At 37.7% G+C, this 21,809-nt stretch overlaps 2 protein-coding genes across 3 annotated transcripts in view; both read right to left on the minus strand.

The window, feature by feature from the left end:
- Nucleotides 1-1,627, minus strand: part of LOC139139819 (uncharacterized) — a 16,387-nt gene extending 14,760 nt beyond the window's left edge. The window contains exon 1 of the mRNA XM_070708755.1: nt 1,154-1,627. Coding sequence (XP_070564856.1) covers nt 1,154-1,361 — 208 coding nt within the window. The 5' untranslated portion in view covers nt 1,362-1,627. The remainder of the gene's footprint in view (nt 1-1,153) is intronic.
- Nucleotides 1,628-5,758: 4,131 nt separating this feature from the next.
- Nucleotides 5,759-21,219, minus strand: LOC139139820 (uncharacterized). Of its 2 annotated transcripts, XM_070708757.1 has the most exons (10): nt 21,044-21,219; nt 16,002-16,347; nt 15,008-15,037; nt 12,006-14,751; nt 9,970-10,297; nt 8,966-9,154; nt 8,405-8,823; nt 7,687-8,164; nt 7,457-7,514; nt 5,759-7,087 (listed from the first exon to the last, which is right to left on the minus strand). In XM_070708757.1, exons 2-10 carry the CDS (start codon nt 16,294-16,296, stop codon nt 6,801-6,803), a joined length of 4,830 nt encoding a protein of 1,609 aa, XP_070564858.1. In that variant the 5' UTR covers nt 16,297-16,347; nt 21,044-21,219; the 3' UTR covers nt 5,759-6,800. The 2 variants fall into 2 exon arrangements, with proteins under 2 accessions (XP_070564858.1, XP_070564857.1); XM_070708756.1 differs by lacking the exon at nt 21,044-21,219 and having other exon boundaries at nt 16,002-16,428.
- Nucleotides 21,220-21,809: the final 590 nt, after the last annotated feature.

The following is a 21,809-nucleotide window of genomic DNA, read 5'->3' on the forward strand; positions in this document are numbered from 1 at the left end:
TCCAATTTTCCTGTTTCACTGTTTTGGAAAACATAATGCCGTATAACGTCTGGTGATAGCTTAGCCAACTAAGTGAATCTTTAAGCATGATGTCATCATTGGCAGTACTTACAGCTATTAATGATGATAGTGATTTATGATTTGATAAGGTGATTTGTATCTTATATAGAAACATCGTGATACAGCTGCATGTCATCAATGTCAAATCAAGACACAAAGTCGTCGCCGTGACCTTGAACGTCGGAAAATACCCATGCCATTTGTCACGTCCCGTGTTTCATTAATACCTAGTTTCTTAAAATTCGATCAATAACACATACCGCTATCTAATCACACCAATATTTGTATTTAACTGTGAAAATTGACACATCGTTATTTCAGTAGAGCATTTAGTAAACAATGAGTAGACAAAAACATCGCCGTTAAAACCTTGAGATCAGACTCTTGTGTAAATTATTTTGATCCAATACGTCCATTTCGGAGAAAAAAATATTGTTTTTAAATAACAGATATATCAGCATGATCAGGAAGATAAAATTTTACCGCTCTGCGATTGTTGTGACATTTGGAACTACTTGCTGTTAAATCTTACCATTATCTATTTCCAAGGTATTTCAAGTCTTCCGCTTTCACTGTGTAAGGGATGTAACGGTTTTTGCCAAAACATGTAATGGTTGGATGACAATAGTCGCAAAAGTCTACCTTAAATTTATTGACGGTGTGTCAACGTAAACATGTAAGGTTGTATATCTGTGTTATTCTAATCAATGGATGCGATCCCTACTTAATACAGATACTCAGCACTTTCTTTCCATTTCGTTTTTACTCGATATAAATCGAGATGCAAGTAGAAACGTCTTCCAATCTCAAATCTGGCCCAGCCTACATTCAAGTCACAGAACTGAATAGTGATAACCTAAATACATAGGTATGACAGTCATATACAGTGCTATCAGGGAACGTATACGTATGAAAAAGTACACATACAATGTCCAATATCGACACTAAGGTACAGTGGAAGCGTTTAGAAAATGCAGCACTGTTTTGTATTTTGTTTGAGTGTAAAGCCACATTCGTATGTGTACACATATCAGACATGTCCCAATATCCACTACCATTTTACATCTGGATAGAATAATTTCATTAACCTCACCTTCAATAACACTACCGTACGTGAGCACACTGTTCAGTACATGTAGTCCACAAGATTTGTTGGTTAATGCAGTAATGAAATCATCTTCAGCGCCGACGGTAAATTTTGACAGAATATTGCATGCCCTGTCGTCGTTGTACCTTGCCTGACAAACACACAGGCATGGCAATATGAGCACTAGCAAAGCGGTGGTATGAACGATCTTCATTCTGTGGAAATGCCCATGAAAATCACTCGGAGTTGAGATATTTGCCGTTACCAATAGCCAGGTATAGATGACAGAGTACAGTAGACCACAACTCTGATACGTCACAGACTAGGACGCGACTTGGAATTTCTCAAGGGATGCAAAACGATAAGGGAGACGCCTCGAAGCACGATGGACGATATTCAATCACCTGATAGATTCGAATAAATCGAATAACTAGAGGACAGCTGAGAGCAATATTCAACTGTTGGAAGCCTGGTTGAATTCAGCAGGCACATTTCAATATGGAAGCGAGGCTCGTTTCCCCTCGAGGTTTAGCGATGAACTGAGTTTCATGACGTTCTGCATTTAAGAGGAATGCGGGCTATTGGGAGCAAAAATGACTCAAAACTGACACGTGACACAGAGACTAAGGTTAAACACACAGGAATCAGCTTTCGACATAAGTGTAATTGGTACACAGTGTAGCTTGAAACAATTCCCTTTGCGCCGATATCGCACATTTGTTTTCCACGGTAAAGTAACATGGTTGTTTTGTTTTCCATATAACATACTACTTCTCTGCTGTCCCTGTACGGCTTTTTCTGTATGTCTGTCTATTCGTCTGTCTCTCCCGAACATGCTTATTCTTCATTAATATTAATATAGTGCAATATATATATATATATATATATATATATATATATATATATATATATATATATATATATATATATATATATATATATATATATATATATATATATATATATATATAATCAGTGGCTTGGTGTCAATTCAGGCAATGTATAGTGCTCGATGCGTTTCCGCAGGGCATAGGTATTGCTAGACTTGGAACTTGTCGTGATTACTCTACAGACTGTTTCATGCGCTTGGCAATCGTCAGGAGTGATGTTGGCGGGCTCGTTGCTACCTATATATAGGGTCAGGTGTATATGCAAACGAGGCGGTTGTTCTGGCGCGTTCAAGTGTTAATGAGAAGGAATTTGCTTCTGTGTCTACATTTCGAAAGAAATTCTGTACGTTTGTTTAGCAGTGTTGACTTGTCTGAGTTGATAATGTGAAATTTCTCCGTGATGCAGAGGTTACAGCGTTTTGTCTTGGTTGAGTAAGGCTGGGCTCTGTCAATGATAGACCATGTGACGTTGTATTTTGTGTTGCTGTCCTTGAGGGTCCATATGTATTTTGAGAGTTCCGTGCTGTTCCTGTGTTTTGATGTTTTGAAAGTATATTTGTGATATGTGTATCTTGTTTTGAAAGCTGAGTCCGTGAGTCCGATATAGTGCTTTGTATCATTGCTTATATTTACGGTGGCTTGTATACTACTGAGGGCGTGAGACAGTTTCCGGACAATGGGCAATCTTCTTTTTTGCGGCAGTTACATGACTTGGTTGGCTTGTTGACGTTGTGTAGGAGGTGGTTGTTATGGGCTCTGATGATACTGCCCAATGGTATTTCTTGTACAGCTATAGCTGACTTTCACATTGTTTTTATTGAATATCTTGTGTAATGGATGTCCTTGCGGGAAGTGTAATTTAATGAGGTTCAGGAATCTTCTGCCAATGTTCGTTTTTACTGCTTTGTTGAATGGTGGGTTATACCAGATTATCTGCCTGCTTCGTGATCTTTTGGGGGCGCTGCCGGTCGATGGTTGATTATATTTCATGTTGTGTTGATGGCCGCTCCTCTTGAGTGCTGTTTCGTATTCAGGGGCGGCCTTTTTGAATGAAGCTTCACAGTCCGATATGGTTGATATTCTTTTGTTGACGGAGATTGGAATTTGCTTTAGGATGGGTGGTGGATGGTTGGATCTTTTATCAACGTAAAGCAGCTGGTTATTTTCTTTGCTGTAAGGTTGGAATGTTCCATTTTGCAGGTTGAGTGTTACGTCGAGAAAATTTGTGGTCTTGATGTTTACTTGTATGGTGATGCGTAGGTCAAATGAATGGAACATGGAAACGATTTCTTTCTTCATTTTGTCGCTCTGTCTTGGTGATCTGGTGTATGTGACTGCAAGGCCGTCGTCTCGGTAGAGGCCGACATTGGTTTTTCAAAGTATATCGCTGAGTGATGACAGGATGTATGCTCCGCCCAGTTCGCATATCTCGGCCCCGTCAAAACTACCCATTGTCACGTCGAACATGTCGCCGGCAGAGCTTTTCTTGGACCATGCCGATTCGTTGTTATGTAGGATGGACTTTCTTGAATGCATAATGATGTTCAACTCTTCGTCTGTGATGTTGGTATATTTTTGTGCGTGGTGGATTGCGTCTGCTAGCAACTTCTTGGTGATCGAAGGGTAAAAGTCTATGATGTCAAAGGCGATGAATGTGCTGTGTTCTCTCCGATTGATGCATTTGAACCAGTTCGTGACGTCATTTGTGTTCTTCCATTGATTCAGGTGTGTCTTACGCAGTATGTCTCGGTTTACACGGTCCAGGATGGTTTTGCTTATGATGCCTATTTCTGACTTCGATGGGTTGATTAGCCTGCAGGTGGGCTTGTTTGCAAAATTTTCCTTGTGATCTTTTAAAGTTACAAAAGCTTCTTTTTCTGCCACGGACTCAGCTTTCAAAACAAGATACACATATCACAAATATACTTTCAAAACATCAAAACACAGGAACAGCACGAAACTCTCAAAATACATATGGACCCTCAAGGACAGCAACACAAAATACAACGTCACATGGTCTATCATTGACAGAGCCCAGCCTTACTCAACCAAGACAAAACGCTGTAACCTCTGCATCACGGAGAAATTTCACATTATCAACTCAGACAAGTCAACACTGCTAAACAAACGTACAGAATTTCTTTCGAAATGTAGACACAGAAGCAAATTCCTTCTCATTAACACTTGAACGCGCCAGAACAACCGCCTCGTTTGCATACACACCTGACCCTATATATAGGTAGCAACGAGCCCGCCAACATCACTCCTGACGATTGCCAAGCGCATGAAACAGTCTGTAGAGTAATCACGACAAGTTCCACGTCTAGCAATATATATATATATATATATATATATATATATATATATATATATATATATATATATATATATATATATATATATAATATATATAATATTTTATATCAGGTTACCTACGATCTAGGAATTGCTGCCCTTTGATAAAAACATTTCGTTTACATAGTGCCAAGATTCAAAGTGTCATCCCTGTCTATATGTTGGATTAGATCTTAATATTGCAACATCACAGTGGTTGTTATATAGAATAGCCTCTCAAAGATTATCATAGCCATACTATCTAGCTTCTCAAAGATTATCAAAGCCACACTATCCGTCTGGTAGGAAGCTTTCCATCCTTAAATATTTGCAGAGTGTTCAGCTACACACAAACTCTATCAATCCATAAAGTATAATTTCTATGGTAACACGATAAGATTCAAGCGAATGCAATTTTCAAAAGTGGAATGTGACTATGTCGTAACCAGAATTGTACACCATTAGAGAAAAATAAAAAAGTACTGTGACAAACCAAGCACAATATCATTTCAATCAATTTTGATTAAAGAAATATGACGTCACTTTTGCAGTATTTTTAATTTCATAGCATTGATTAGTTTTACAAAGAAATTGCAACAGAGACACAACTCCTATACAGTCTAATGTGATACAAATATCTCAAGCAATTGTTTTTCCTTTTCTCCGAACGAACCGGCTAAGTTTATACATGTACCTGTTTTTTTCTAGCCTTAATTGTAAAACTAAGCTTAGAAAGTGAAAGATAGGGTTGAGATTATTGAAACACGTCTTGCTTCTTAGAAGTAGAAGGAGAGAATGTGTGCATATGTCAGCACTTTATGATGAATATTCTTAGGGTGATATAAATATGGTATTCGATTCCATATATAATCTATCATAGATATTGTCAATGGGGACATATAGCCAGAACACGATAAAACACTCCAATATTTATATATCATGCAGCAATTAATTATGAACAAGTGAAGCAGGTGTAGGTAAATCATAATTAATGACACCCTGAGAGAATTTCATACACTGAATCTCATTCCGGTTGTCTGATTTGCCTTACTCATTAGTTCAATGACAAGTTTATGCAGTAATCTTCTAGCCCTTTCCAGCGGATCCAATCTCCCCTAAAACAGTCATATTTTTCGTAAAGATAGTACACAGCTGTGACTGGGTGTAATGTAATTTCATAAACGTACATTAAGGTAGGACGCGAAAGTTTGCTCAGGGAAATAACTTTCGAAATGCCTTTCTATATTTACAAACAAAATCGACATCAATATTTTCACGCGAAAGTATAGCATGATCATTCGTCCACTCAAAGTGTACAGATAGAGACAAAGAGAGTCTGACTGAGTGAAATCAATTGATCCATTGGGCTCGTATTCACAGACAATTCGTCTTAAAATTTTCGATCTTTATTTCTCAACAACAACAAGAAGACACACATCAAGTCCAAGGTCGATGAAAACTACAAATAAATTTTATGATAGTCGTAGAAGTGACCTCGAGTTTGTCATGTTGAAAAGTGCTTTCCTAGCTTGCAGTTTGCAGTGACTTACTGGTCACATTGTAAACGAATGACATATTGGAACGAACTTGGTTATCATCATCATCATCATCATCATCATCATCATCATCATCATCATCAAATGACGCACGGCAATAGCTGGAAACACAAGACTTATAGTATATCTTTTGGAGGAAGTCAAGACACCTGTTTACGGCTGACCGGTCATGTGCATACAAGCTTTAACACTTTGATATCACTTTAGAATGATTTGTCATGTCGTTTTACTGTCGTGAAGATATGACGAGAATTCTGTGAAGTTTCATTACATTGCAACTTAGACACGATGAAGTTAACATCTGCTCACGAAATTATTAATGCATTGTTTGAAGCAATCGCACATAAATGTCGTATAAAATTCATGGTGATTAGTCAAAAGAGATTAAACACGAATTATAAGGGAAACATAATGATAAATGTATTATAATTTACACTTCATGAAACAGACATGGAAAATTGTTATACACACTCCGATCGTTTCGACTTGAACTTTGACGATCCACATTGAATGTAAATATTAAAATTAAGTATCGCTTTGTAGGCAGTCAATTGTTTCAAAAGCTTGATTGAAGCAAACAAGATTAGTAGAGTTAGATCAATATGAACAAAAATTTCATAAAATATTAGATTGAAAAAAGGTATATTCATTCAATAGGGTAGCCATGATTGTCACATGAAGAAAACGCTAAATGGAACATCGATATATGCTAGAGGTAATCCCCTCATACTTTTGTTTGTGATGACCTACTGCAATGCACAAAGACAAACACTTATTCATGAAATCGAGAAGTTGGTGAGCGATAATAAAGTAGCGATGGGTTTGCAGTCTATGTATGTACCTCGCCATTCGACCATGTTTCCAATTTTACATTTACTGCCAAATATTTCGATCTTCGGCGTCGATAATAAAATCTACGAGATCGGGCCTCCCAATTCTTCGGAAGGCGTCGCACAACGCACCGACTTTATCTTTTAAGCGGCGTTCGCCATTTCTCCATGAGACAAGGAGATCAAATACTTGATTTTCCTGTTTATCCGGGTTGTCTCGTTTTATCCGCTGAATTTTCACCCTGTTAAAACCAAGCTGTAGAGCCAATGGCTCCATATCTTCTGCCACTCTCTGCGAGACACTACGCAGCCCCTCCTCGCTGAAAAGTCCTGGCGAACGAAAAAAGCGTGAGTGTACGTTACACGTTGAACACATACATAATTTTATTGCAAAAGTTATTGCGTTTTGAGGCCTGTCAGATGACAGAAATTTCAGTAGTTGTACAGCACTGCGTGAAAGACGTACACGCTGATCATACTCATATGCCTTGAGTACAAAGAGCTGTTATTACCACAAGGTGCCGAGGGTTATGTACCTTTGATAAGCTCATTGCAGTATATTAATCATGGGATCAGACCGTTCAGTATTAAAGCAGTCAGATTTTGTAGTCAAGTCTCTCGAGTTTAAAAGTTATTAGGACTTTTGGTATTTATAATAGACATTTGACACATCGCAAATCGACACATCGACATACGTACCTTCTCCTTTTACCATAGCTTTACATGAAGATCTTGGGCGTGGGGGCGCTGTTTCCAACTGGAAGAGAAGGCATTGGAAGCACGGGTGAGCTAACGCGTCAAAAAGTCCAGCAGAATATCATGTTAAACCAAGTTTGCATAAATATAGATTCACTTCTGTAAGTATAGTCTGACTCCTATTACTCTTTTAAAGATATGTAACATTTTATGATTGTATAGTGTAAACCTACCTTAGGTAAGTTGACTGAAAATTTCACCAAGAATCTCCATTTTTCATCGCTGTTGTCCATATCATCATTTACATAAAATTTCGCTGTTCCCACGTGACTATCAGAAGAGAAATTGCGGTATGGATTCAGTTCCTTAATTTTGAACTCCACCCTATTTGGCCGCCCTCGGTAGAAACGCAATCTGATATCGTCACGATCCACGATGCCTAAATTTCCTGAGAACTCTAGCTTGACTGTTTGACCTTCGAGAAGTTGCACTTCGTTGCTAGGGGCGCCCTCAAACCCGCGTTCGATAAGTTTGTCGTCAATGATCTCGCTTTGATCTTGGTGTGCAAGCTGAACAATGATGCGGTCTTTCTGTTTCGCGTGTTGGTACAAAAGAACGTTTACTAGAGATGTGCTGGTCCATTGCTCCAACATTGTTGCCATTTTCGGTCTGGGACATTGTCCACTGTCCAGTGATGATAACATGATCAGCCTGTAATTGAGAAATAGGAAAGACAACGAAATAAAACAATCGTAAATTACTCATCAAACGTCTTAAAGAGACAACTTAGATATAAATCCCTGCATTATGTAGCATCGGCGTTTATTTACCAAGTAGAGCATAAAAGGGGACACTTTATGCATGAAGTTCCTGTGAGAGTTGCAAGTGTAATATATCGATAAAACAGTTTAATAAACTGGATGAAAACGATGAAAATGGACAGTTGCTTACTTGTCTACTGGTTTTTGTAAACGGACTTCAATAACGTCATTTTTCAAATAGGCTAACTTGGCGGACTCGCGAGTGACTTCTTTCCAGACGTCCCCTTCGTTTCTGCACAGTATTTGTGGCATCAGCTCATCGGCTGGCCTAGCTCTGCACCCCATCGCTGACATTGGACGCTCCGTCTTTGCCGAATCGGTCCTTGAGCTACTGGATCCACCAATGGCTGTCTTCGGTCTATTGTTGCTGGTCGTTTTCTTAACAACGTTGTTGAGTGTCAATGGTACACGTACTATCATTGGTTTGACGAAATCAGGCTTGACTGTGTAGTTGAAGGTCAACATCGGACTAGCTGCATCAATGTCTTTGGTGTCGTCCGGATAGTGTTCCTTCAGAGATGGCACAGCATTGGAGTCTATTAATTGTACCTAAGAAAGCAAAAATCATACAGCTTAATTAACTAATTAATTAATTAATTAATTGAAATCAAATTATCTATTCAAATACTAAAAAGTTACCATACAGAAGAAGCTAAACTTTACTCGGCGGAGGAATGTTGTTATTTCTTACCTCCAACGATAACTTGGTACGCTCTGATACTGAACCCGCGGGATATACAACGCTTACTCGACGTTCTACTGATGAACACAGAGAAGCTATTTTCTTCGCACTTCCAAGTTTAAGATTTTCCTTGATCGCTCTTGAAACGACGAAATATGTGGAGAACTTTGTCACCATTATTTCAGCGAACATTCTTCCCTAAGTAGAGATGTGATGAGATGACATACAACTTTAAACATTTTGATAACATATATCGACATCCGGTTAATATTCCGCAAGGTCAACTGCTCACTGGCTTTAGTCTTTCGTGTATTTTTCAGTCCTTTGGGTCTCTCTAATACAACATTTTCTTGTTCTATTCCTTGAGTCTGTTGAAATGTTTCGTGTTCGAAGTGTCAACAGAGAAATTGAGGGATTTGTCATTGTATTGTTGACAGCTGAGTTTAAGTCGGTACTAGAATTATTTTTGTTTACTGGACACACGACAAGGCTAGCGGGAAGAACAATACAGTAAAAGTTACGAAAGCATTGTCAAAAGTTACAGCTATGATCACTTTAATCTGCGAATTGTTCTCACATTGCATTGTATTCGATGATATCGACATCTGCCCTGTATGTTTTTCTGGCATTCTTTATCAAAACGTTAAGTGATAGCAAGTAAAATGACGGCTCAAAGGTCGCACTGAAACTAAATTAATGACATTTTTCTATAGAACGAAATGTTCAAAGTTACTCAGTGATTTGATTTGGCAAATACATGACTACTAAAGAAACTGTAGGGTCACACAAAGGGACGATCGTATGAGTTCGTGGAGGGACTGTCATACAGGCGTTACATTGCTTGTTTTATTCAATTCATCTCTGTGAGACTTTTGAACTAAAAGCGTTGATAAATCTGTTTTTAGTTCTTCAAGAAGATCAGGACCAAGACTACTGTAATTGCAATCTCCATTTAATATCACGTGATCTCTGTTGACTAGAAACCAAACTGCAGGGTAAGTTACGACATTTACCTTGTAATCTTCAAAAACTCTTTCTGTCGCATTTGTTTTCATGACTTGCCATGTCTCGTCGTCGGTTGTACATTTTACGGCAATTTCACGATCTCTGCTTCGCTGATACATGTCGTATGGGAAAGAAACTAATGCAGGCTCGTCTAGGGTAAAAGTTTGAGGTTCAACACGGATCACGTGACTGAATGGCAGCTCGTCATTGGAGAAAGCGCTGTCCATGATATCATCGTTTATGCTACACGTAACAAACAGCGCACCCAGAACACCTTGAGGAGCTCTTATCACGCACAGAAGTTCGTCGTCAGCTTCTTCAGTGGAGCTGTAAAATCTGAAGTGGAAATAAAAAAGCAAACAGTTGAAGCGGGACGCGATATAAATCGATCCACTTGTGAATATAGTATTTCTCTGTACAATATCGAAGAAGGATTCACACTGACATGAAGCGGGAAGACTCGTAACAAGTGACATAACATTATTCTGCATAAAAGTGACCCTCGTAGTATCTTTCGCACTACCACAACACTATCATGGTCTTGTCAGAAAGTAATATATGTAAATGTTAGTCTCAAAACGAAGACAGAAACTAAACCTATTTTAAAATAAGGCCAGACAAAAATACCGTTTCTCTGATCTTTCTGGCAAAACAACATTGATGAATCATATCAAATAATATCATCACAATGAATGGTGATTAAATATATGTCACAAGAGAGAGAAGACAATTTTTCGGTGAATGCACATCTGATTCATATAAACTATATACAGGTAGTGTTTACAAAGAGTGCTGAGCAATAATGATTTTCAGAGTAGAACATGAAAGAGTAAAAATGACATACGGAACAAAAGTTCTGAAAAAGTAGAATTATACAACTGTTGACGTTTAAACTTTCTGAATGGAGGAGCCTAATGTTTGAGCTATGGCATTTGGCGCCCTCACCAATGAACCGACAGAAGCATTTTACACAGTCTATCTGACAACGCCGATATCTGAGTTATTTTGTAAAGTATTCATCAATCTGGCACTCTGAAATAGAAACTGCATAAAGTTTTTAAATGATTCAGTTGTTGCCCTTTAATAAGTCGTGTCTACGAAATCTATGCGAGTTCAAGGTTGTTGTAGAAGAAGACTATTATGCAATCCATGGTTGGTTGGGGAAAAAACTAGATTTAAAAAACATTCTGAATGGGAAATATCAGAAGCTTCGATACCCAGGGAACAATATCCTATTTCATGTAACCTAAACAACTCCTACATTTCGACAAAATGGATATTTGCTACTACGATGTGGAATCATACACGTGGAAATAGATGGGATGTGAATTAAATATATTTGTCCCTTATGAGCGTCCATGGCGAGGATTGATAAGAATTTTCAACACAGACAATATATCTCTGAAATGGCGCAGCCTTCTTATCGATGAAAATTCAAAAAGAAATGGATGAGTGTACCCTAATGAAAATCAATATTTCAGTTTTAAAGCGAATACCATGAGAGCTGAACCGTGTGCACTTTATATTCTAAAGTAGAAATATTTGCTATGCACTGTCACGCAATAATGGCTAAAAAGACAAAATGTAAGAAAATCTTACTGATATGTGGACTTTATAAAGACAGTAAAACATACTCCATTAAACTTTAAGGTCACACCAGACTTTGCCGACGGAACATCAATTACGATTTGTTATATTGAGAAATCATTTAACCAAGCATATGTCAACTTATGTCATCTTAAATCTACAGAAAATGAACCAAGTACACATGTGATAATAAAGAGGCCTTAATTACACATGGAACGAAGGTCAACATGTAGAGTTGTTTCTAATCGATATTTCATTTGTTTCTATTCAAATTAAGTCAAACCACTTTAATTGCATTGTATGGCCTCGATAAAGGACAAAGGACACTGGGCAAATCGATTCTACTTGAAACACCTGTTCGAATAGGGAGGAAAATGCCGATTAAAGATAATGAGTGCATCCCCATCGTCCAATGTTTGCTGAAGAAAATACATATCTTGTTTACAATATGACTTACTTGAATGATTCCCAATGTTTTGGGTTTTTCGAATTGACATCATCGACCACGTCATAGGCTGCTTTAGCAGCTTCAGTTGCCTTTTTGTTGGCTTCATGCATTGCGACGATTGATCGATCCACATTCCGAGCCACCTCACTGATTTTTTCACCGGCGAATCTTTCCTGTCTCATCATCATCTCTATATCTTTGATGAGATTTATTCCTTCTTCATACGCTTTTATAGCTTCATCATGAGCTTCTTTTGCCACCCTAGCAGCTTCCAAAGCATTGTCAATGGCCAGTCTAGCTTCCTCGGTATCTCTTCCACACTCATCGGCAGCCTTGGCTGCCATGTCCGAAGCTTTTCCGGCGTCTTCTCCGATATTGAGGCAATCCTCTGCTATTTGTTTGCCTATCCTCACAACATCAACGGCTGAAGCGATCGAGGTTTTCCTGTTGCACTGTTTCACTGTGATTTTCACCCCTCCGCACACTTCCCGGCATTCCTCAAGAACGGTATCAATTTCCGATGTGAACTCATCTATTTCCTCCTTTATTTTTTTGAGAGATTTTATTTTCTCCGCTGTCTCTTCCACTGAAGACGCACCTTCAAATATTTCTGTCATTTCTTCCTTGAGCTCCTGTTCTTGTTTAGTGAGTTCTTGATTCGATCTCTCGCATGCTGATTCTGCCTTCGCCCGCGCTTCCTTCAGATCCTCTCGCATTTTCTCTAACTCAAGGTCAAGTTTGTTCAGGTCCGTTGTGACCGCTTCTGCTTCGTCAAACATTTCTTTCGCATCTTTCGCAGTCTGTCGAAGTTTCTCCAGCGTATCTTGTGTCTCCTTGGCAACCGTCAGTAACTCCCTGTGTTTCTTATAAATATCAAGTGATGCGATCACTTCGGATGTACATTGTTTAACAACTTCAAAGGCAGCTTTAGCTTCTTCGTGATGTTTTTGTAAAGCACTGAAATTGCTTTCAGATTTTCCGAATAACTCCTCTACTTTCTCTGCTGATGCGTTGGTATCATATGCCTGTTTTGTCTCCATAGCAACTGTGTTTGCTTCTTCTGTCAGACTTTCCAATTCGTTGACATTCGATTCACACTTTTCACTTGATTTCTCTGCAGTCGTTACTAGCTCCTCGGAATTGTCCCGCTGTTGATTCTTAGGGACAGCTTGTTTGATTTGTTCACAATCTAAGACTTCATCACGCATGTTTTTAATTTTTTCGCTTCCTTCCTCCACGAAAGACTTGCCTTCCTCGGTCAAACTTTCAGCTTCCCTGGCCCACTGTTCAGATTGTTCTACGGCATGTTGCTTTTTGGCAAGAATTCTGGCTCTTTCAAGTACGGTGTGATAGTCAGCTATAACCTTTCCCGACTTCTCAACTTTATCATCGGCATCAGCCAAAGCTTTCTCAGAATTCCTAATCTGTGATTGTATCGCCTTTTTCTTTGCTTGGTCAGCTCTGAGTTTTTTTAATTTACTAATTCCTGTCTCAACTTGATTGATAGATGTTGTAGCATCGCCATAGATATTATCCATTTTCTCACACGTCTGTTCAATGTCTTTTACTACCTGTGTACTATCTTCTCTGTCCTTTTTTATTACATTTGCCAGGTTCCGGAATTCTTCAATAGATGCAGCCACCTCGCTGGCATTGACTTTAATGGCTGACAGTGTCTCCTCCATGGCATTGATGGCTTTCCAGATTTCGTCCTTCAAGACGGCAGCGATTGTCTTGTCCTTACTTTCTTGAATAGCTTTAAACATCTTGTCGGACACTCCCTTTGCTTCATCAAAAGCCTTCTTGGCCTTTTTCTTTTCTGAAACCACTAGATTTCCAACTTTGTTGATTTCCTTCAACGTTGATTTCTTTTGGTCGACGAGAGTCTTCATCTTCTCGAAATGTTGAAGTGCTTTTTGTACAGGATCATTGATTTTTGGCACCAAGTTAACAAACTTATTGAGACCAATAGTTCCTTCTTTGATAAGTCGTTTTGCATCGGGATTGTCGATACCGCTACCACTAGCTTGCTCCTCGGCTTCAGCAAGATTTGTTTTTCCTCTCTGTTGGATGTCCTCTACAGTGGTTTTAATTTTCTCAACCTCAGCTGCTGTCTTCTCAGTTTCTGCAAGCGCTGCTATCTTAGTTTCCTTTTCTTCCTTGTGTACGTCAATGACACGTTGAGCGTTTTCTATTCCCTCAAATTTGAGATCTTGGACCTCTTTGTTCCAGCATTCGACCTTTGATCCAATGTCTTCTACTTTTGTAAAATGGTTCTCAGTTTCTTCAAGTGACGATTTCTCCTCTGCAGCAAGAGTTTCTACATTGAGAGCCAATTGTTGAACTTCTTCGATCACACCAGCAATCTGATCAACCAGCCCTTGACACTTATCTTTTCTGTCCTCTGCCTCCTTCATATGTTGCCTTATCTCTTCTGTTTCCCCGCTCAAACTTTCCAGCGCAAGTTTTGCTTCCTCTGCTTTGTCCTTCAATTCGTTAGCGCCTTCTCTAGCACTTACAAGCCATCCACTCACGTTGTCGACAGTTTCTCTCGCCTTGGTGAGGAATTTGTCCTTTTCGTCCATGTAAATTTCCTCCAGAGTTGCGTTGATGTCGCTCACAGTTAGATGTGTTACGGCGCTAGCGTCAAGTGCTGCGGTGGAGATTTGTTGTGCCCCGAGCTCAGCCTGCTTACCGGCTTCGATGATACCGCTGAGAGTTTTGTCCATCTTGTGAAGCTGTACCAGGATTTTACCTGAGGATAGAGAGACATATGGCATTAATGTTTTATAACAAACGGACGAATTACAAATCTCTCAATACAAGTTTTCGTTAAATCAATCTAGTATTTCTTAATTCTTCAGAACAGGAATTCACAGTAATGCCATCTGATATTACTATCGTCTTACGTCAGTACGAGTTTGTTTGCTCAACATGAAAAAGTCTTGCTGGTGAAAAATAATTTATCAGTTACACTTATCTGCTGCGGCTTACAGTGCGCAGTTTCATACCTTGGTCACTTGAACCTCCAGATATTATGCCTGAAATAAAAAATAAGAAAGTTCAAAGGGAAACATAATGTTAACATAATGTTTTCGGGAAACTAAGATAAATATATTTAATGGCATTACAAAAATACCGCCATGAAGTAGGGTTTTGTAGAGATTCTCATTAAAGGGAATAAATTCACATTATTCCCTTCAATAAAATTGAATATCAAGCCGGCATCACTTTACTTGACCCTAAATGAAGTGTTCTCGAATAACGGATGATTTAATCGCCGAGTGTTATGTAATAATGTTGTAAGCAAGTATTTGAATTATCGATTTACTATCTCATCTCAAGGGTATCAAACTATCTCAGTATTGAAGAAAGTTTGTGTCGAATTGTACGCTGTGTCGAGCAATGTCTATTCGAGTATAGGTTCTGTGCCCACCTAGACTTAAAATACCCGATAACTCTTCACGTCACTGCTAATACACGCAAGCGGTATATTGCAAGACTTGCCTTATAAATTATTCTCAGTGGTTCATGAGAAAGGAAGAAATCGAGAATATCGATCCGAATCGCCTGATAGTCGGCTTTTGTTTTGAATCAAATGAAAGAGTTGTATTGACAATCTCTTGGATTAAACTAGCGTTATGCTAGCCGTCTCTAAGCAAATACTGCCTGACTACCAACACATGGACAGTTGTCATACACGAAATTCACCAGATTGTTCATCTATTACAATTCCTTATTTGAGGTCCAACCGACCTATGAATCACATATTCACATCAGACGGAGCTGAAACCGTGTTGTTCAAAAATATATTCATCCGAGCCAGTTATTAGGAGACGGAGGGACAGACTCAGTTCATACATAGTTTATTCACATTCAGAGAGCAAAATACTCAGAAGGTTGATCTAGCTTAAAACAACATTTTGCTATAATTCCTACATATCAGCCGTGTCTGTTCTGTGAGTGTTCATTGTCAGAGAGCTATATCTGGCCACAGTGACATACCTTTATGTTTTAGTTTATTCTTCCATTTGCGAATGACAGATTGGCTATCTCCCAACGCGTGAGTTAACTCCTGCATACTTTCAGCTAATGTTCGGCACATTTCTTCCCCCGTTGCTATGGTATCACCGCAGTCGCGCATTAACTTTTGCGTTCCATCTAAGATATTGTTCTCGATACACTCTTTCACTATGTTGTCGACATTACGAACCCGTTGACTTTCTTTCTTCACTTCTTCAGCCAATAACACCATCTTGGATGTTGGAGTTTCGTCGTCACTTGTTCCTTCGCTTGCCATCTTGGATAAAACCTCAAGTGTACAATATTCCCTCTCGAAGTGTCACCTACCCTGACAAACGGTAGCCAGGTAAAAAATATCCAAGTCCGGTCATTAACTGTGTCGTTCTTATTTGAAACATATAGACTGATAAATAATGCACTCCCGGTCTATATATGCAAATTAAAAAGCTTTGTCTGCCAAGGCAAGGTCGATATAATTGTCGAGTTTTATTGGTCAAACAGAGCACGTCACGTCTTTGATATGCAAATGAAAGACTGGAGAGCAAAACGGCTTTGGCACTCCAGTATATTATTAGCGTATGATAAAATCTTCACTTAAATATAAATCATTGCCACAATTTTTTTGGTGGTTTGGAAAGTGAACACGCCATACCTATGTAGTTTCATTCGGGCAGCTGCATCTGGATAAAAAACGAATTTCTTACCGAATTGCATCTGTCATGGATCGGATTGAAGTGTATGGCAGAATACAGTATCATTTTAAATGCAAAAAAGGGTTAAATACATAAATATATGAATGAATAAATAATTGTCTAGTCAGAACATTTAGATCCTTGCCCGCTACCACAACTTTGACATCTTGCAGAACTTTAATTAATTGCCATTGGTGTTGTAAACTAAGCGTAACAGTTGATTTGAAACCATTGTATGTCACGTGATTACCGGTCCAATACTGCTGATTCGCATCGCTATCGATTCAAACAATAAGTCCTATACATCATCACTTTGTATGTTTGCTTTGCTTAATATTTTATTTTCAACGGTTTGCAATCAAGTCAACCATAATAAGTATTATTTTTATTTGACTTTGTAGATGCCATATCTGATAGTGATACTGGAGAAGATTACAGTAAGATCTCATCTAAATAGTTTAACACTGTTACAATACACCTCGTAAAACTGAGATTACACATTACTCTAATGAGGGCAAAACTGTCAACAAATCGAATTTCAGGATAATAGCGTAAGAAGCAGGCTCGGCGCTTTTATCTTGAATATCCACAGACAGAGACATTGAAAGAGAAAGAGAAAGAGAAAGAAGAGGGATGCAAGATACAGATAGACGGAGAAGATAGTAATAATTTGACATACACGACAACTCAGTATCTTAGCTGAAACAGTTGATTGAAGAAGTAAACAAAGTTTAGAAGACCAAAGAACTATAGTAAACACCTGTCGCCATCTTCCTTGAAATAGTACGTTAGAGATTGTTATAGATAAAGAGATGAGTATATGCATAGATATACATAGACACATGTATCATACCGACACAAACACTCACATACACACACAAACGCACACACTATCTATCGATCTATCTATCTATTTATCTATCTATCTATCTATCTATCTATCTATCTATCTATCTATCTATCTATCTATCCGTATAATGTATATGTATACACACATAAATATATATATATATATATATATATATATATATATATATATATATATATAATAGAATAAAATATATACATCACTTACTACTACTTTCGATTTACATCCGTTACCCTACATTTTTAACTATTATCGCAATTAGCATTCTAACGAGATTAGTTTTCCGCTGATTCTTTTTAATAGACAAATTTTGCCGGCCTCCATCCCCACCACCCCACCCCACCTCCCTCGCAAACATATGGATTCTGCGACTGGAAGTAAATCTCATAATTGTTCCCTAAAGTTCGGAATACCACATACACCCCATAAGATTAAATCTAGTGAGAGAGCAAGTCAAAATCATGAGGTCGCGTTCATACTAATATTAACACGGTACCGTAAATTTTAAAACTTACGATAGAATATAGGTTATAAATTCTTTGAAGGACTGCCTTAAGTCTCTTGGAAGGTTGTCTGTAATTGGTTTATTTATCTACGTTTTACTGTCTGACTAATTCGTGAATTTGTTGAACAGGTGTGTCGAGTCAATAACCAAAGATATTGTACCTTCCGACAAGCTGCGGGTCGGCCTTAAGTCCTCATTAAATAACAAGGTTAATAAAAAATGTTCCGTAGTTCAGTTTCTGTATGCCGACGGCCTCCGTTTGGAAACTAAAATACTAGATTGACCAATATCAACACTCTGTATGCGTCAGATATAGGGTCTAAATATATCACTTAGTTTCGTTTCCAATCGTCAATCTGGTGGCCAAGTTTGTTGAACTCGTAACTCAAAAGCTACTGAGACAAACACGATCAGTTTAAGTGTGTGGAATGATCAGGAGATTATCAAAATTTGAATGAACTTTTGTAGATGTGGCCTGAACAAGTAAGAAAATTTTGGTAATTATTATTTATAACTGACAAAAACATCGTGTAGCAAAGGAACGTACTTCAATGCAACAATTAACATTCGCTCAATTTCTATTTTTAGAATCATTTCATAATTTGTTCATAAAGAATTTACATAACCTAAAACACTTTTCATTGTTTTCAAATTTCCTTGAGTTTTCTTATTAAGATTTGTCAAAAAGATGATGAAATTTGTTTATTGAGATTCATAGTAAAGTTTCATATCGTGGTCAACAGGTCTGGAAACTATTAATCAAATGCCTTCAAATTGGTTGATACGTTCATGGGTTGACTTAATTCAGCTTACTACATTTACAAAACGTACATTTTCGGACCGACTTTCACATTAATCACTATAGCTATTTATAAGTGCTTGCAGAATACCAGGGATAAATTCATGCTAATTTGTTGACATTGTGTTTTTATTCTGCAGACCAGAAAGATAGACTGAGCCAGACTCTACGAGCGCAGCATATAAAAAAGATGGCATTTCCATCATAAATATTACAACAGCACAAGCATGCAAATTTAAGACCTCGGAGGAGGAACGAAAAATAATTCTCTGCAGATCTAGTTCCAGTCAATTTTATCATTTAACGATGCGAGGCAGTAATTTGATGTTATTATTGTAAAGTAAGTATGAGAACTCCATGGGACAGTTCTTATGGTGTTACATGGACACAATTTTATAAAGCATTACTACATTTACCTTCCTGAATATTTTGAAGCCCTGCCGACAGAATCCTTTTCAAATATGAGGGCGATTTTGTCAAGGTACTCCGCGCCTCGAGAAGTAAACGACATAAAAATTTGTTCAAACTTTCCTCGAGACATCGTTCAACCATTCTCTTTCAAAATAAAGAAACCAAGTAACTAAAATTTACCGATATTTCAAATTCAAAATGGTCACACTCCCTTCTTTAATTCTATGACGAACATTTAAATTTTTGATTTTCACAATGCTAAGATGGTGAAAATTTCACTTACTGCGAGAACTTCAAAATCAGCCCACACAAGTGGTAGATCAGAAACTTATTTTTAAAATGTGAGAGCCCGAATATCTTTCGCCTAGACACATTCTATCTTAAGTCAAGAAACTTGATATTATATTGAATCTATGAACATGCTATCAGCGAAAAAAAACTTAAACGCTGAGGATACAGGTTTTCTTGTCGAATGCTATGCTATGCTTCTAAATCAGAAAGGTGGATGTACTACCTTGATTTTAATAATACCGTTTTGGTATAGCTTCAAACCTATATTACCAAAATTACACATGCATTCTATCAAGTATTCTATCAAGTATTAGGTCATCTGTGAAATGAGCTTTGCCAAGTTATAGTCATTCATCGCTGTCAAGAGATTGCCAGCCTAGGTATATTAAATGTAAACAGCTACTTTGGGTCCTTTGTGCAATCATGCATTGCACTGAATTGACTTTCATAACAAACGAGGAGGTTTCCATGGCTACATTGCTTTTTGGATCGATTTTTATATTTTAAAATCAAAACAATTGAAATATCTGAGTTTATGGAAATAATTACTTGACGAATTCAAATCATTGATTGTCCACATGTGGAAGACACAAACTTATCTTGACATATTCCCTTGCATATAATACACATAACTTTTGTTCTTTGTTTCAAATCCATAGGATTGTATTAGTTCACTGTATAAAAGAAATATTCACATGCCCTTCAAACCTTGCATTATATCATTCATTGTGTATGCGCATTCTCTTTAATTCACGCTTACTCCTTCCAAGTGAATATGCCGAATATTGACTTCGTTGATCGATCTCAGCTTTCAGTCGCCAAAATGTCAATACACGTATTTAGCTTCTCCCATGTCAACAAAATTATCAACGTCAATCCCCAGTACCACACTAGTGTTAAAATCTGAATTGCTAACCTACCTGTCGATCTATCTAATTACTGATTTCTTTATAAAATCACAAATTATCATCTCGTCAAAAGCAAATGAATTGCAGACAGTAGAAAATATTTGAAGTAAAAATACACACCATAACAAAGTCATGAAAGCACACAAAGAGGATATAATAGTATAAATCTATAACTTACTGCAAGCAAAAGCGAGACATTTTTTACCTTCGTATGAAACAAATGAATGTGAATCCAAAATCCATACCGTATCCAAAATTCTACATACACATACATACATAGATACATACATAGATACATAGATACATACATACATACATACATACATACATACATACATACATACATACATACATACATACATACATACATACATACATACATACATACATACATACATACATACATACATACATACATACATACATACATACATACATACATACATATGCGTCAAAAACTACATAAATATCTGTTAGCGTCACTGTTACACATATGAACCGAGTGATTTGAAATGACAATAACTTAACCAACTTAAGATTGCGGTATTACCTTCAGCCGTAAAATCGCATTTTCTTTGTAAAACTCCACTACTCGATCATACATGCTCTTGGCAACCAGGTTGTTTGCTCCATTGTTACTCCAGTAAAGATCGTTGGTAGACAGATTGAGTGATATCCTACGGTCGATGCAAACAGCACGGCACTATTGACAACGACACGAAAACCCTGGTGGAAACGGGATACAGAAAAATTTGGTTTTATTCAAACGGCATCACGTGTTGTTGGTAAGTAGACAAGCTTATGGGATAATGCTATACTTCATGTCAGTACATGTATTCCTCTTAAAGTTGGTTGTGCCGACAAACGTCGATGATTGAATAGTATACTTGTAAAAATCCTCGCCCTATATTTGATTTTAAAATACATACCTTTGCGTCATCTCCGATAGCTCTAGTTTGAATGCATAATCGATCATCTCGCAAGGAAGGTCATGTCATGCCATGTCAAGGAACACGGCCATAAGAACGGGGTTATGAACAGACCAATTACACACCAGTTCTCCAGGTTTTTAATTCAAAAAGTCTGGTTTACTTGAAAATACACGAAGACATTTTATTGATACAATTGGCTGCTAGGAAATAAACTAATACACCAACTTGGACATAGATAGATAGATAGATAGATAGATAGATAGATAGATAGATAGATAGATAGATAGATAGATAGATAGATAGATAGATAGATAGATAGATACCGTAGGGTAGATAGATACATAGATACGTACATACATAGATACATAGATACATACATAGATA

This window comes from Ptychodera flava, chromosome 9 (genome assembly GCF_041260155.1).
Source record: "Ptychodera flava strain L36383 chromosome 9, AS_Pfla_20210202, whole genome shotgun sequence".
Lineage (NCBI taxonomy): Eukaryota > Metazoa > Hemichordata > Enteropneusta > Ptychoderidae > Ptychodera > Ptychodera flava.